The sequence below is a fragment of the Bos grunniens genome, chromosome 27 (assembly GCF_055505025.1).
Source record: "Bos grunniens cultivar Pamir isolate PY7600 chromosome 27, Bosgru_T2T1.0, whole genome shotgun sequence".
NCBI lineage: Eukaryota > Metazoa > Chordata > Mammalia > Artiodactyla > Bovidae > Bos > Bos grunniens.
The window spans coordinates 7,475,001-7,491,245 of record NC_141191.1 but is presented as its reverse complement, the minus strand read 5'-3'; the positions used below and the strand labels follow the sequence as shown (position 1 = coordinate 7,491,245).

Below are 16,245 nucleotides of genomic sequence, written 5' to 3'. Positions count from 1 at the left end.
CTTCAACTTAACAAGCAAGTAAATAGGAGGGACAAAGTGAGGAAAAAGCAGTGCATAAGACAGAATACTTTCCTGGCAGTATATTTTGGGGATTCCCGGTTGGACTGAATTATTTCCTCCCTTGGATAGTAATCTCAATACTTTCTTCCAAAAACAGACATTTTTCTTCTTTCTGCAGGTTGTGGACACAGTTTCTGCTAAGCTGCTAAGTCACGTCAGTTGGTCCGACTCTGTGCAACCCCATAGATGGCAGCCCACCAGGCTCCCATCCCTGGGATTCTCCAGGCAACAATACTGGAGTGGGTTGCCATTTTCTTCTCCAGTGCATGAAAGTGAAAAGTGAAAGTGAAGTCGCTCAGTAGAGTCCAACTCTTCTCGACCCCATGGACTGTAGGCTACCAGGGTCCTCCGTCCATGGGATTTCCAAGGCAAGAGTACTGGAGTGGGTTGCCATTACACAGTAGTAGAATGCTAAACTTGTGTGACTGAAATAAATTGTCTTATTCCCATACCAGGGGTGTGCCCTGGTAGGAGCTTCTGCTGTTTAAGGAGGAACTGAAGGACTCATGTTTGATGGAACTTCATGAATTAAGTAAACTGAGGAATTCACATTTAATGGATCATCCCTGAATTACATTGGAAAGCTGAAGCCTCATTCTATCGTTTTCTTTATTCATCGACTATTCTGTCAACATCTATTGAACACCTACTGTGTGCTGAAAACTGTACTGGTAGCTGAGGCCATGGAACTAAAGTCTCTTCTCTTACTCAAGTTGGGTGAATGAAGGATGTCTCCCCAGTGAAGGCCATGTGTGAGCTGAGACTATAAAAAGTGAGTACAAATCAGGCAGGGAAAGTCGGAGGACAAGTAGCTTAAGTGTGTTTCAGTGTGAGGAGAACACAATACGCCAGAAAGACAACTGACACTGTGTCAGGGGTTAGTTTGAGAACCAGGCTGAGATAAGATAAAACTCGAGAAAGTATGGCCAACGGGTGAAGGATCTGAGACACTAGAGAATTTGTCCTTCATCCTTTTAACAGAGAAACACTGAGAATTTTACATGGAGGTGTGACGAGGGATGGGAACATTGAGAGACTGGGAACTCAGAGGCCACTGAGATTATCAGCAGCGACCACAGCTGCTTCAGAAAGCAGTTTGCTGTCTCTTGTGACGTTAAGCACACGTTGACCATGTGGAAACCCATATGCCAATGGAAACACAGACGTCCTTCCACAAAGAGACACAAAACCTCGGTGACTTTTCATACTATAACACACACACACACACACACACACACTCAAAGCTCTTGCCCCAAGTCCATACATTTGTAGACATATATTAACAGGTTGGCTTTCCTGGGGCTCAGTGCTAAAGACTCTGCCTGCCAATGCGAGAGACACAGGAGATGCGGGCTCGATTCCTGGGTCAGAAAGATCTCCTGAAAAAGGAAAGGACAACCCACTCCAGTATTCTTGCCTGGAAAATCGCATGAACTGGGTCCTCAGTCCATGGGGTCACAGAAGAGTCGGACACGATTTAGCAAGTAAACCCACCAACAACAAAATGAGGTTGTGGAGAACATCCATTTAAACTGTCACAGGAGCAGAGACTGAGACCTAGGAAAGGAAAGGCCTGTCCAGAGTTAATCAGCTAACGAGTGGTGTGACCAGACTTCCAACTGAAATCTTCCCATCCAGTTCATGACCTCCTGCGCTCAGAAAGACCCCAAGGACCCGAGTGAACAGTGGCTCTTTTTAAACAGGACTCATCGGTGGGGAGTGTCTCCTGCTGCTGTGGATGCTCCGATGCTGAAACTAGACTCTGCAACAGTGTTTCTTCCGACTCCTGCATTCTCCAGGCAGGATGACACACCCATGAGTGTTCTGATACTTGCAGGCACCACCCATTTTCTCACATTCAAGGTTTTTCTTTTTTCCTTTCCCTATAAAGGAAGGAGAGGTGAAAAAGAAACAAATAAATAAGGCATGTGTAACTAAAGCTACCAGAATTCATCTTGTATAGCAAGGAACTCCAAATTACAGTCCACAGGGACAGAACTGGCACTCTCCTCAGTTTGGTGTGACCTACAAGCTTAGAATGTTTTTCCATATTTTTTAAAATTGTAGAAAAGCTGAGAAGGGGCCATAAATTGTTCTGTAGGAAGGTGATCATGCTCATTCATTTAAACAGGGTCTATGGGGCTTCCCCTGGGCTTCCCTGATGGCTCAGTGGTAAAGAATCCACCTGCCAATTGCAGGAGACATAGGAGATGCAGATTCAATCCCTGTGTCAGAAAGATCCCCTGGAAAAGCGAATGGCAACGCACTCCAGTATCCTTGCTTGGAGAATCCCATGGACAGAGGAGCCTGGTGGGCGACAGTCCATGGGGTAGCAAAGAGTGGACCACAACCGAGTGACTAAACAACTGGACCTGCTTGGTTAATGACTTCTGAGCAGAACTGACGTTTCCCTTCAGGGCTGGGGCCCTTAATCACTAGCACAAGAGTCCTGAGAGTGCTTTGCTCGGACACAGGACCATCAGCACCCATGGTGGTGGCTGCTCCTCGGGGGTGCGGTGTCTGATCAGAGCACCCGGGCCCTCCCGGGTTGGCATCATTTCAGCGAGAATTAACTTTGGCTCTTTGAAGATGCTAAGATCTGGAGGTTCTGTCACCACAGCACAGCCTGGAGCATGCTGTCACCTGAGAAGGGCTGCAGGGAAAATGCAGGACACCCAGTTTAGCTTGGATTGCAGCTGAGCAACACATAACCTTGCAGGATAAGTATGTCCCGAGTGATGCACAGATCACAAGTAAAGTATTTGTTGTTTAAATATAAACAAATATATAAATTTATATATATATAAATATATAAACAAATATATAAATTTGTTGTTTATATAACTCAGCAAGTAAATTTGTTTTTTAGGATTGTTGAATATTTAATAAAAACATGGTCTTTGAAATCAGATCCGCTTGGGCTTGAGTTAAAGTCCTCCCTACACACAACCGGCACAACTTTGAACAAATTACTTTATTTCTAAATCCCAGCTGTAAAACGGTGCTAAAAACACCTATCCTGTAAATACTGCTATGAGGAATACATTTGGGATAAAACATTAAAAATTTCAGTGTCTCAGTAAAGAGGAAGTGGTCAATATCATTTGCTATTACTATTAGTGTTACTGTTAGTCACATGGAAATGATTTGTAAGCTGTAAAGTCTCCCGTAAATGTTATCTATCACCATTAGAATTTATGGACTTGGTACCAACTAGTTAAGGGCAATCACGGGAGACTATTTTTCACTTTAAGCTTCTCTTTCTTTATTTGACAAATGGAGCATATTGTATATGCATGCTTCTTTCAGATATATTATTCCGTTGTTATGTATTTCAGCATATCACTGAATGAGGAATCAACCTGACTTTCCCTACTCCAGGCTCCAAGTTTGGAGCCAGCTATAGCTGCCAGTTACCTGATACCGTCTGGATAAGGCATATGAGTAAGAGGAAGAGAAGGTACAGGAGCCTCATGATGGAAGAGGAGCTTTCTGGATTCCAAGTTGACCTGGCAGTGTCTGATGGCACACCTGAATCGGGCAGGCGATCTGGGAAAGAGTTTGAAAAACAGAGAGAAAAGACTTGTATTCTGACTGGTGGTGGTACTGTGCTCAGTCTGGTTCGACTCTTTGCAATGCTATGGAATGTAGCCCACTAGGTTCCTCTGTTTATGGAATCTTCCAGGCAAGAGTACTGTAGTGGGTTGCCATTTCCTACTCCAGGGGATCTTGCTGATCTAGGGATCAGATCTGAGTCTCTTGTGTTTCCTTACCACTGCGCCACCTGGGAAGCCCTACTAGAGGTATTCAGTTATGGCCTGGGAGTAATTTGAGGGTGTTTCATCTATGGACACAAGGTCACAGACCCAAGTGTTTGCCTTTTTTGTAAAGGAAGAAGTTTGCAGGAAGTCAGGGTTTCCACATTGATGCTCACTTCTGCTTATGGCTCTGAGGTTTGGGGCTGTTTTTTTTGAGAAAAATAATTAAAAATTGAATTCTGTTAACAAATTATTCATCTATTTATTCAGCTTTATTGCATATCTCTGCATCTATCTCTTTGTCCTTTCAGAATAAATACTGCCCCCACTCCACACACACACCTTTTCCAATTAAAAAGCAAAAAGAATTTTGAAAACAGAAATGATCTTCTCTCCTTTTGCACTCTCAACATATTTATTGCTACCATTTCCAGAGAGACTGATCCATCCTAAGCAAGCTTACCATGCCATCTCTTGCATAGACCACAACCAGGTGAGGCTTTACAGGCTAGAGTATTTGTTAATACAGGTATTATATCAACATATTCTTAAGTTAAAAGCATAGAAGGGTACTAGCTGTGGGGCTTCCCAGGTGGTCCTAGTGCTAAAGAGCCCACCTGCCAATGCAGGAGATGCAGTTTTGATCTCTGGGTCAGGAAGATCCCCTGGATGTCAAACAACTCACTCCACCATTCTTGCCTGGGAAATCCCATGGCCAGAGTGGCCTGATGAGCTGTAGTCCATGGGGTTGGAAGGAGTTGGACATGACTGAAGTGACTTAGCACACATGCATACCAGGTAAATAACTGAAAAATTTCTCCATCTCTTCCTTCTCTCCACTCAGTTTTGCTTTACAGTGTTCATATCTCTCTTTTTCTTTATATGTAAATTTCTAAAGCAACAAGTCCTGTTTTATTATCTCACATTCTCAGTACCTAGAACAGTGCCTGGCATAGAGCAGGTAGTCAGTCAAATGTTTGTATGAACAGGTCCTAGTATGGAAAAGTCAACCTGTGGGTGAATGAATAAATAGATGAATGGAGGGAATCAGGGAGGGAAGGAGGGAAGGAGAAAAGGAAGGAAGGCTAGGGCCTGATCCTTAGGGTTTTGAGGATCTGGAGAGAGCCCATTAAGTTGCTTTATCGTTCCCGAGCACAAGCACCCACTCACCCATTCCAAACATAACAGGTCAAAGCAGGTCATAATACGTCATGGTCTCTAGCCTTCACTCACCCACCTCTCTTCCATCTTACGTGAACTATATGTTCTGACATTTTTCTCTCTGTCCTGAGGCAACTTAGCAATAAAATGTTTTCACTTTTAGTCTTTTGATCTGCATTTGAATCTTTCACTAAGTGGAGATCTATTTTACTTTAGTGACATCAACCTAAAAATAGAGTGTTTGTAGCAAGCTGTTTAAATAAGCCTTACTTAATTCTACAGAATATCTGTGAGGGTTTTACTTCCTTGGCCCCAGCAACAGTACTTTTATAATAATAGAAAAGAAAGTATAGGCTAAAGGCAATTGGCCACATTCCTCTCTCGTACTTTTATACTGAAAGTGATCCTTTACACTGACTCCCTAAATGCTACGCATCTATTCCCACCCCTTCTTCAACCACAGATGTCTCTCTCGCTCCTGAAAACCTACCTTGCAGTTGTCTCCTCTGCCCTTCTCAGGTGGACTGCGACCCATCCACTCAGCCAGAGACACCTGAGAGCCCCTGTCCATGGCTACACAATTAGGGGCCAGGTCAACAAAGAGCAGAGGAAGGGGTGAGTGAGGTCACACAGGATGCCTTGTGATCCCCATTGGCAGGAGTCATCCTGGGGGAGGAGGGGGGACCAGACAGACTTGATGGTACCAATACCCCTGAGAATGATGAGAGGAAGTGGGGGCTGCAGACACTCCTTCCAAAGAGTTTTGCTGAAGAACTAAGTGCAAAGAAGACCGAGCTGATGGTACTATCATGTCAAAGAAGAGCTGTTTCGTTGTTTTAGGTTTGTTTTTTTAAAAAAACACTGGCTTTTTGGGGTGTTTTTTATTTGTCTGTTTTATAACTTTTGGCCTCTCCTTTAGCATGTGGAATCTTAATTCCCCAACCAGGGATGGAATCCAGCCACCTACATTGGCAGCATGAAGTCTTTAACCACTGGACTGCCGGGTAAATCCCTGCTTTTAGTTTTTATAGATTCAGTGCTACTGCTGCCAAGTCGCTTCAGTCATGTCCGATTCTATGCGACCCCATAGACGGCAGCCCACCAGGCTCCCTCGTCCCTGGAATTCTCCACGCAAGAACACTGGAGTGGGTTGCCATTTCCTTCTCCAATGCATGAAAGTGAAAAGTGAAAGTGAAGTCGCTCAGTCATGTCTGACTCCCAGCTACCCTATTGACTGTAGCCTACTAGGCTCCTCCGTCCATGGGGTTTTCCAGGCAAGAGTACTGGAGTAGGTTGCCATTGCCTTCTCCATAGACTGAGTAGATGGTGGCAAGAGGTAGAGCTGATTTGGGCCTCACTCACAAGTAAGCAAGGGAAATGAGACCCAAGACCCAGGTGGAAAGGTTGGCCTAACACCAGAGTGGGAACCTGTTTGGTTCATAAGTTACATGGAAAAGCCACCCTCTTCTTGGTGCTGAAATTAGAAGAGCATTCCTCTCACACAAGAGTCCAACACGACACTCAGAAATGTTAGGGCAATAAAGCATCAGCAGATACATTTAGAATAAAACTTAAAAAGTTAAGCAAAAATTAAAAATTGAAATCCCAATAAAAAATATGATAAAAGTTTAATTGAGGTACCACCAAACCACACTCAATATCAGATAAACTTTCCATGATAAAAAAATTAAAAATAAAGGATAAAAGGGATATAAAATATATGAGGTGTAAGACTGAGTCCAAAATACAACCTTGGAGATAAAAAGGAGTTGGCAGATGCACCATGAGCATTTCTGCGAAAAAAGAAATATAAAGCTGAATAAAATGTTATCATTTTTTTCCTCCATTAAACACACACAGGTTTGTCTCTCTTGAGCTGCTAATTTTAAGCTCAAGGCATGATTTTAAGCTCCTGCTGTATTGATTTCCTGTTGCAGCTGTAGCAAATTGCCACAAGCTACATGGCTTAAAGGAACACATACTTGTTATTGTGGTTCTGAGGGTCCAAAGTCCCAAATGGGTCTCATTGGCTTCAAATCACGGTGTCAGCAGGATGCCATTCCTTCTGGAGGCTTCCTTCCTTCTCACGCTTAGAAGCTGCCTGCGCTCCTTGACTTATGGCCTCTCCACATCAGTGTGAGCCAGAGCTGGTTTAGCCTCTCAGCACGCATCTCTCTGGCACTGGTCTGCAACCCTCCACCAAGTCTAAAGCTCCTTGTAATGAGACGACATTGGGCACAGCCAGATACTCCACGTCATTTCCCTATCTTAAGGCTGAATGATTAGGTATCTTAATTCCACCTGTGCTGTAATTCTCACTTGTCATGTGTCTGCCCTTTGAGGCTACTGAAACAGAAACACCATAGGCCAGGTGGCTCTTGTTTTACGCTTTGTTTTTTAACTGAAGGATGATTGCTTTACAGAATTTTGTGGTTTTCTGTCATAGAAAAACAGAATCATCAATGGGTTCACCCATGTCCCCTCCCTCCCGAAACTTCATCCCACCCTTCTAGCTGGTCGCAGAGCTCCTGTTTGAGTTTCCTGAGTCACACAGCAAATTTCTGCCGGCTATCTATTTTACATGTGGTATTGTAATAGGTGGCTTACTAACAACAGACCCTTACTTCTCAGTTTTGGAGGCTGGGAGTTCCACGATCAAGACAGAGCAGGTGGCTGGTGGATGGCGGTCTTCTCCCTGTGTCCTCAGAGGGCACAAGGGGTGAGCCATCTCTCTGGGGTCTCTTTCATAAAGGCCCTCATTCCACCCAGGAGGGTCCCACCCTCATGACCAAAGCACCTCCCAAAGGCCCTGTCTCCTAACACCATCCCCTTGGTGACCTCAGCTTGCACTGAGGGAAGAGTTAGTACAAAGACCAGAGAGCTGCTCACATGTACAGCAAGCACCAGCAAGGCTCTTGGTTTAACTAGCAAACCCTCTGAAGAAACTGCAAGCAGGCTGAGGTCAGAATGCTCGCCCCGCCCGCTGCGGTCTCTGTGTCCTATGCTGTGTTGTCTTCACTGCATTGTGCTTTCCACAGGACTTGTGGACGTTCCATAGGACTTGTTTGTCCATAGCATCTAGTTGCATCATATCATGTACACACAGAGAGACATGCTTTGTCCATGTCAACTCTGTCATTCAGTTGATGACAATTTGTGAAGCAATGTCTCGTCTCAATGCCCAGCACTTACAGGAATAGGACAATCCATGCCTATAGAGATCTTACAGCCCAAAAGGGAATCAGAAGTGTATCCACGTGCGCACAAGGCAGGAGTAAGAAGCACAAACCAAATGGAAGTGAGGGCTGCAGGGGACAGGGGAGGGGGGTTTCCTCCTGGAGCGGGGGTGGGGGCTTTCCTATGGGACTGGTGTGCTGGTGATTCTGGACCCCTGGGGTGCATGTTTGAGGAGAGACGTGGGGCAGGACAGGGTGCCCTGGGCTGGGAAGCAGGAAGGACAGTAGACAGAGGGGCTGGGGAAGGCTAGACCCCCGAGGAACAGAGGGTCACACCCCTGGGAGCACAGAGCACCCCACCAGGATTCCCCGATGGTTCGCGTGGGGAGCTCAGAGAGCATCCTCAGGGCTTTCAGAATTCACCTGGGATCAGACACCACACAACAACCTCAGTGACCAGTGGGCAAGATTCTTTAACTTTGAACAAAATTTATTCTGGTTTAAATTTTAAACTCTCTGTCCAAGGGCACAGTTTCTGACTCCGCATCAGTCCTGGCCACGTCTTCGCCTTCTTTTACTTCCTCCTGCAGCATTTTACTTGGGCTCCGAGACAGGTGCCAATCTGTCTCATGCTTCCAGGGCAACTGATCGGCACACAGATGCCTTTATTCCTACGGCAGCTTTGAGAATTTCTTACTCCTTGAGTAAATCCTAAAAAGAGAAGGAAGAGGGAAAAACGTGTCAGCAGGAAAGTGGCATCTCAAGAAGGCCAGCTGTGTCCCCTCTGAGCGAGGCCCTGGGGCTTTCTGTGCTGAGATGCGGACACAGCCTCGTGACAAAAAGATGTGAGTCCAGGACCCCATGGACCAGCTTCCAGACAGACGCTGACCCTGCCCAGGCTCTGGTGGACCCTCCCGTTTCCAGAACCACAGGCTGAGGGACTGGGGCATGAGGACCCCGGTTGTGTGCGGGGTCAGCTCCACCACGAGGGCAAAGACCGGGAAGCTCTGCTACATCCACCTTCCTGCCAGGAGTCAGAAGTGGCCCACAGGGGTCTATTTTCACAGTTGTTTTCCAACTCATGGAGTCAGTCAAGTAATGGAGCTGAGATAGGAGGAAAAGATGCAGCTGAAAGTGTAAGAACTGTTTAAATAGAACTTACTCTCAAAGTAACTTACAGCTGACAGTGACAATGGTTCAGAAAAAAAGTTTTGTATCATTGTCTCTGCTGACTCAGAACGGTCTCAGCGCTGGTGGGAGTCAACCCCTCTCGTCCTCCCTTTTTGGTTTCCTCCCGACCAGGGGCCTTCCCGTCTTCCTCACAGGCCTTTTTCTCTTTTGGCCAAAAGGCACATCTGGTCCCTCTCTAGTTCCCCGTCCAGGGATTGAACCCGGGGCCCGGGCACTGAGAGGCCACATTCCTTACACCCCTGTCCTCTCTCCCTGCCACTGGGCTAAGAGTTGGGTTACAGGCATAAACAACACTGATCAGAGAAGGCCTTTTCAACTTGATTTTGACATCTAATCAGTTGTCTCAGGTCTCAGTCTCCGCAGCCTCTCCCTCTCTCCCACCCTCCCTCCTTCCTTCCTACATATTTTCATCCTATTTCCGGAAATATCAAGGGTAAGATGAAAATCAGACAGCCGATCCAGCACACTGCTTTGGATGTGCTGCCTCCCAGCTGTGGAGCGAGGGTCGCATCGTCAGTGACGTGTCTTGGAAGACCTTCCCCCTGAGGAGACTCAGCACTGAGCGTCCCAAGGGCAACTCCCCAAGCCCAGGCTCGGCCTGACTCTCCTCTGGACTTCTCTGGTCCCCCAGAGCCACCACCCTTCAAATAGAAAGATTTATAAAGCGACATTCTGTGCTTCTGTCATGGGACAAAAATTTCTTGCTTTTATGAAAAAGAAAAAAAGGAGAGTCACTTAACAGAGGCATCTTCTGTTTCCTCCTCATGAAACCAATGAGGAGATGGGCTCAGAAGCTTTGACTCGCTAGAGTGGCTTAGAAACAACCAGGAATTTTGCAGGGCGGTTCTCAGACCCCTCTCGCTACTAAGGACTCAGCGCTGGCTTCTCAGAAGCATCAAATACGGTGGTTTAGTCTGACCACGTGTGGATGGGGTTAGCAGGACAAAAGGAGGTAGAAATTGGAGAGAGAGCCCGCAGCTCCCCCTGGGGCTCCCACGAGCTCACCTGACCCAGCAGACAGGACCAGGAAGAGGAGCGCGAGGAGCAGGTGATGGAGCCTCATGCTGGCGTCCCGAGCTCTGCAGCTGATGCTGGAGAAGAGGCTGCGTTTGCTGCTTTATAAAGGTCCCAGGTTTCGGGAGGAATTCCGCGCTGGCTGTGGATTTGGTTATTAGGAACTGGTTAACTGAGCCTCTTCCCTTTGTGTCATGAGAGTGGCCTTCATAGCACAAAGCAGGGGCAGTCACTCGTATGCTAATGAGGCTGTGGAAATCCCCAGAAAAAGCTTTCCTGCTGCCCTTTTGACCAGAAGCTTCTACCTGGCAGTCAGTTCAGCTGATGGGCAGGGGTGTGGCAAGGGGCACAGACTTGCCTGTTTCCCCTGGCAGGGGCACAGACTTCTTGCTGAACCTTCGCTTAGGGCTTTGAATCTGCCCAGTGTTTTCCTGTGCAGAAGGAAATGGCACCCCACTCCAGTACTCTTGTCTGGAAAATTCCATGGATGGAGGAGCCTGGTGGGCTACAGTTCATGGGGTTGCATAGAGTCAGACATGGCTGAGCGACTTCACTTTCTTTATATCTATAGTTCCTTTTGCAGAAGGAAATGGTAACCCACTCCAGTGTTCTTGCCTGGAGAGTCCCATGGACTGAGGAGCCTGGTGGGCTGCAGTCTACGGGGTTGCAGAGAGTTGGACATGACTAAGCATACACATACACTGTTTCCATGAAAGGCTGTTTCAGGCCCAAATAGGGACTAACTTGTTCAGAGGCAGTTTTACTCCCTGGGCAAGACTTGCTGACTCCCAGCATCTGCAGTGACAGCCACGCTCTTTCTGGCTCCGGGGGCGCTGAGGGAAGAGACCCAGTGATCGCGACCTGCTCCCCACGCCAGCTAGCCTGTTATGGGATGGCAGCAACAGTCGCTGCCAAAATCTTGGTTTCTTTGCCCACTGGATCTGAACAAAAATTGTAGAGACAGAGTTTTGGACAAATGGAAAGATGGCTTTAACCCTTAAGCCAGCAGAAGGGAGAACACAATAGGTTCCTGCCTCAAGGAGCCTGTCTCCCCTCCATCGGGAATCCAGGGGACCATACAGTCAGGGCTCACAGTCAGGGCTTGGAGATACAGGACAAAAGGTGTAGGGGTCCTGAATTCTCTCTTTTGCACTCTTTGGAAACAGTCACCAGGCCAGTGTCAGGTAGCTAGGTATTTGGGTCTGGCAATTGGTCCTGGTGGTTGGGTCCATTGTCCTTTGGGGATTTCCTGGTGACTTTCTTCCTGTAATACAAAGGGGGAAAGCAATCCACTAGGGGTGGCTTCCAAAGAGACTGCACCATAAAGTTAAGCATCAACATGAGGTAACATAGAGCAAAGGAAGGGAAAAACAAACTACAAGGGGAGGTTTATGATGCAATAAAGTAAAGTATCAGGATGTGCCTAGAATAAGTTAAATGATAATAGATGCAGAATGTGGCTCCTGCAGAAATGGAGGGCCATAGGTGTCAGGTGTAGTTCCCATAATAGGTTAGTCTTCTACATAGAAGAAACTTGGTTATCAATACAGACTGTACGTTAGGAACAGTTAAAGTGGAGAAAGACACAAAAGGGAAAAAAGAAAGAGGGGAAAAAAAACTTTTATTAATTCTCTGCAACACAATCACACACCTGTCTCATGAAATCTCAGTGGGACACGTGATGGGCAGAGGGGTGCTCTGTTTCCATTCATCAGAGACAGGGCGGGAGGATGACGCTGCCACTGAACGCATGTCCCCAGTCTAGTATCACGAAGCAGGCCCAACAGTGGGGACCCCTTCACTGGGTTTGGGGGGCCTCCATCACTAAGTAACATCCCTCACTTAGTAACCTCTGTCCATCTCAGTGTTGGAGAGACACTGATCTGGCTTTTCAGAAGCGCTAAATCTCAGGATGGAACTCGCCATGAAGCTCTGAGTAGAACTCCAAGCCCTTTAGAAATGTGGGTACCCGGGAGGACCCCATCCTGAAGGAGCCCCCTGAGCTTCTGTCCTGTTCAGGTCCCCCGCTGTGGCTCAGAGTCTCGCATCTGAGACTCGGCAAAGCCATGGAGGCTGCCTCAAGCAGAGTCCCTGGCTGGCACCCAGGGATAGGATTTTTCTGATGGAAAATAAGTGGTCTTGATCATGATTCCTTCTGCTTTAGCTCTAAATGATATTTGAGAGAGGTAGACATCATCGACCTATATATATAATTATCTATACATTTATATATACATATATATATATATTTGTTTACTTATAGACCTTGCAGGCAAAATCTATACTACAGGGTCAATTTACATACATGCTATAATACTACACTAAGAGAGAAGTGCGACTAAATCATTGTCTACTGTGTCTCTTCATTGAAAAATGCTGCTTTTCAGGGAACTCTGCTTAATGTTATGTGACAGCTTGGACAGGAAGGGAGTTTGGGGGAGAATGGATACATGTATATGCATGGCTGAGTCTCTTTGCTGTCCACCTGAAACTATCACAACATTATTAATCAGCTATACTCCAATTCAAAGTTTTTTTAAAAAGTAATTTTTAAAAATGCTATTTTACAGGACTTCCTTGATGGTCCAGTGGGTAAGACTCTATACTCCCAAGCACAGCAGGTCAGCAAACTAGATCCCACATGCCACAACTACGATCTGCTGCAGCCTAAATAAATAAACAAAACAAAAATTGGTGTGTTTTAGTGATCTATGATTTGCAGCACAGCAGATTTTTTTTTTCTTTTAAGGAAGCTGATGATGCAGTTTTATGTGCAAGACCAGGCATGACTTTTCATAGAAGGGCGTTTCCAAAAGGCTGGTCAGGGTGCCATGGTGAGTTTCAAGGGAGTTTCTTGCCATGGTTCCTCACCAGTGGGACACGGCCCTTGTCAGGAATTGCACAATTGCAGTGGCTTATTTTCCTTGGCAAGGTCTAAAGTGAGTGTTTTGCAGCTATGTTAATCCTGGAGATAGTGCCCAGGGGCATTCTGTCCATCAGGGAAGGGTCCTGTTGCCTCGGCAATGAGGTCACACACCCAAGACACCATGGGGTGGCTCACCAGAAACCAGAGATGAGTTCATATAGGATAGAGGGAAGGGTTAATTTTAGGTCAAGTCTACACGAATTATTAGTTTTCCCAGGTTCAAAGCCAAACAAGGCCATGTGGATCGTGGTTGCTTCATGCCTGGGCTGAGAGGTAACTCATGGTTTCATTCTTCAAAGGGAAGATAAATGCTGTGTCCCCAAACATTTAACCTGTGAGTAGGAAATTGAGGCAGGCTCTTTGTGGGAAAGCACCTCAGTTCCTCAGGCAAGAAGGGGGGTCCCAGTCCTACAGATAAGGTTTTGAAGAGCAAAGCCCTTCACATCTACGACTCCACAAACAGGTGTTCTCATCACGGAGCCCTGGGTGTTAATGGGCAGAGGCCATTGTCCCCAGTTCCCTTCTCCTATGGACGGGCAGGCACCATGGATTCTGACAGTCACATGGGGACCTGCCCTCAAAAGGGGACCAGGGCTGGGTCTAATGCTGTGCTCCCCCACTGACACTTTTACTAGTTTCTTCTTTGAACTTGTCCCACAATTATATTTTGCAATGAGCCTTGCTCAGTAGCTGGCCACTTTTATTCAAATTATCTCTTTGAATTCCCCTAAACAAACCCACCAGGTAGGTATGACCCAAGGTTTATACAAGATGATCCCGAGGACTAGAAAGCCATGTCTGAGGCCACAGGCAAAACTGACTTAAAAAGTCGATTAAAATTGGCTGCAAATCCAACAAAAAGATGTGTCCAAGGCCACAGTCTACTAAGTGGCAGTGATGTAACTTGGAGCAAAATCAACCTCTCTTCCAATGTTCCTGCCTGCCTCCTGCAGTCACCACAGTGTCCTGAGAGCTTTACCAGGACATTCTCCTATTAACACGAAAGCTTGAATAGTGCTGTCAAATGCCAGCTATCTGGTGCTAATGAGACCGGAATTGGGTGGGGCACAACCTTTAAAAGAATGACAGGGACGTCCCTGGTGGTCCAGTGGTTAGGAATCTGCCTTGCAGTGCAAGGGATGTGGATTCAGTCCCTGGCCTGGGAACTAGGATTCCACACCAAAGAAAGAAAGTGAAGTCGCTCAGTTGTGTCCGACTCTTTGCGACCCCATGGACCTTGGCCCCCAGGTTCCTCCATCCATGGAATTTTCCAGGCAAGAATACTGCAATGGGTTGCCTTCTCCACATGCCGTGAGGCAACTAAGCCAGTGTGCTGAGATAAATATCCTGCATACCACAACTAAGACCTGAAGTAAATATATTTTTTTAAATCCCTTTGTAACACAGCAGTTAGGTGACATACCCAGAGGCGCTGTGACAATTTCAAGGCTGACCATAAAGGTCAAAAAGTGGGTGCTGACTCAGTTCCTGTAAATCCCCACCCTTTCTGCAAAATAGCTGGATTACTCCTCCCACTCATTAGCCTATGAAATGACCCACCCCTATAAACACCGACAGCCCCATACCCTGGTGCTGCGCTTGCCTTCCAAGATGGCCCACACTCTCCGTGTAGCGTGTTTCCTCCCTGGACTGACCTTCCTTCACTTCACTGTGACTCGCTCTTGAATCTCTGCCTGTGCGAAGCCAAGTACCCACATTCAGCGGCCATCCCAGGGACTCGGACGTGACCTGGGATGCGACCATCCTCTCTCACCCCACTCTCTTTCCCGCAACACTGCTGCCATCTCCCCCAGCCTCAGAGATCACTGGAGCGTTAAAAGAGCACCGTCTTTTCAGTTTGTTCATTGTTTCCTTTGCTGTGCAGAAGCTTTTCAGTTTGATGGATCCTACAATTTGGCTTTGTTTTTGTGGCTTGTGCTTTTGGCGACAAGCTCAAAACCATCCTTGTGGAGACCCATGCCAAAGAACTTTTCTCCTATGCTTTCTTTCAGGAGTTTTGTGGTTTCAGGCCTTATGTGTAAACCTTTAATCTATCTCGGGGTGAGTTTTCTATATGGTATAAGAGATCTTAGTTGCTCAATCAGGAATCGAATCTGTGCCCCCTGCATTGAAAGCTTGGAATTTTAACCGCTGGATTGCCTGGGAAAGTCCAATTATAATTGTTAATTTGTCTATTTCTCCTCTTTTTCCTATAAATTTTCTTTAAGAATTTTAAAATTCCTTTGCTAAGTACATTCTGATTCAGTATTCATATGTATTCTTGATGAATTAAACATTTTATCATTAGGGTAAATACCCCTCTCTATATCTGGTCCTTGTTCTAAAAGTTATTTGATTGTGCTGTGCTTAGTCACTCAGTCGTGTCTGACCCTCGTGACTGCATAGACTGTAACCTGCCAGGCTCCTCTGTCCATGGGGATTCTCCAGGCAAGAACCCTGGAGTGAGTTGCCATGCCCTCCTTCAGGGCATCTTCCCAAACCAGGAATAGAACCCAGGTCTCCCACATTGCAGGCAGATTTTTTACCATCTGAGCCACCAGGAAGCCTGTCAATTAACCAATACAGCCTACCATGTTTTCTTTAAATTAATGTTTCCGTAGTATATCTGTCAGGTCAACAGTAAAGAATCTGCCTGAGATGCAGGAGATGCAGAGACATGGTTTTGATCCCTGGGTCGGGGAGATTCCCCAGAGGAGGGCATGGCAACACACTGCAGTAGTCTTGACTGGATGATTCCATGGGGGTCTCAAGAGTGTTGGACACGACTGAGGGTCTAAACAATGACAACAGCATATCTGTTTCCATCCTTTCATTTTAAATCCACTTGCCTTTATATTTGATGTCTAAAGTGGGTTTTTTATAGTTAGTTTATATCTGATTCTTGCTTTTTTTTTTTTTTTTTTTACTGAAATGACCATCTCTCTTCTTAAGATAGGGT

The 16,245-nt window shown here is 46.2% G+C and overlaps 1 protein-coding gene and 1 long non-coding RNA gene across 3 annotated transcripts; both read right to left on the bottom strand.

Moving 5' to 3' along the window:
• Window positions 1-1,565: 1,565 nt before the first annotated feature.
• Window positions 1,566-7,905, bottom strand: LOC147343457 (uncharacterized). Of its 2 annotated transcripts, none has more exons than XR_015156019.1 (2): window positions 6,962-7,325; window positions 1,566-1,943 (listed from the first exon to the last, which is right to left on the bottom strand). It is a non-coding gene; the product is annotated as an uncharacterized LOC147343457 (long non-coding RNA). The 2 variants fall into 2 exon arrangements; XR_015156020.1 differs by lacking the exon at window positions 1,566-1,943 and adding an exon at window positions 3,477-3,609 and having other exon boundaries at window positions 6,962-7,905.
• Window positions 7,906-8,627: 722 nt separating this feature from the next.
• On the bottom strand, window positions 8,628-10,551 carry LOC147343456 (lingual antimicrobial peptide). The gene is made up of 2 exons (XM_086379804.1): window positions 10,352-10,551; window positions 8,628-8,866 (listed from the first exon to the last, which is right to left on the bottom strand). Exons 1-2 carry the CDS (start codon window positions 10,407-10,409, stop codon window positions 8,730-8,732), a joined length of 195 nt encoding a protein of 64 aa, XP_086235930.1. The 5' UTR covers window positions 10,410-10,551; the 3' UTR covers window positions 8,628-8,729.
• Window positions 10,552-16,245: the final 5,694 nt, after the last annotated feature.

Coding starts and splice junctions, on each gene's coding strand:
- LOC147343456 (XM_086379804.1), bottom strand. CDS start 10,409: ATGAGGCTCCATCACCTGCTCCTCGCGCTCCTCTTCCTGGTCCTGTCT. Junction 8,867..10,351: donor GGTCCTGTCTGCTGGGTCAG/GTGAGCTCGTGG, acceptor TTCTCTTTTTAG/GATTTACTCAAGGAGTAAGA.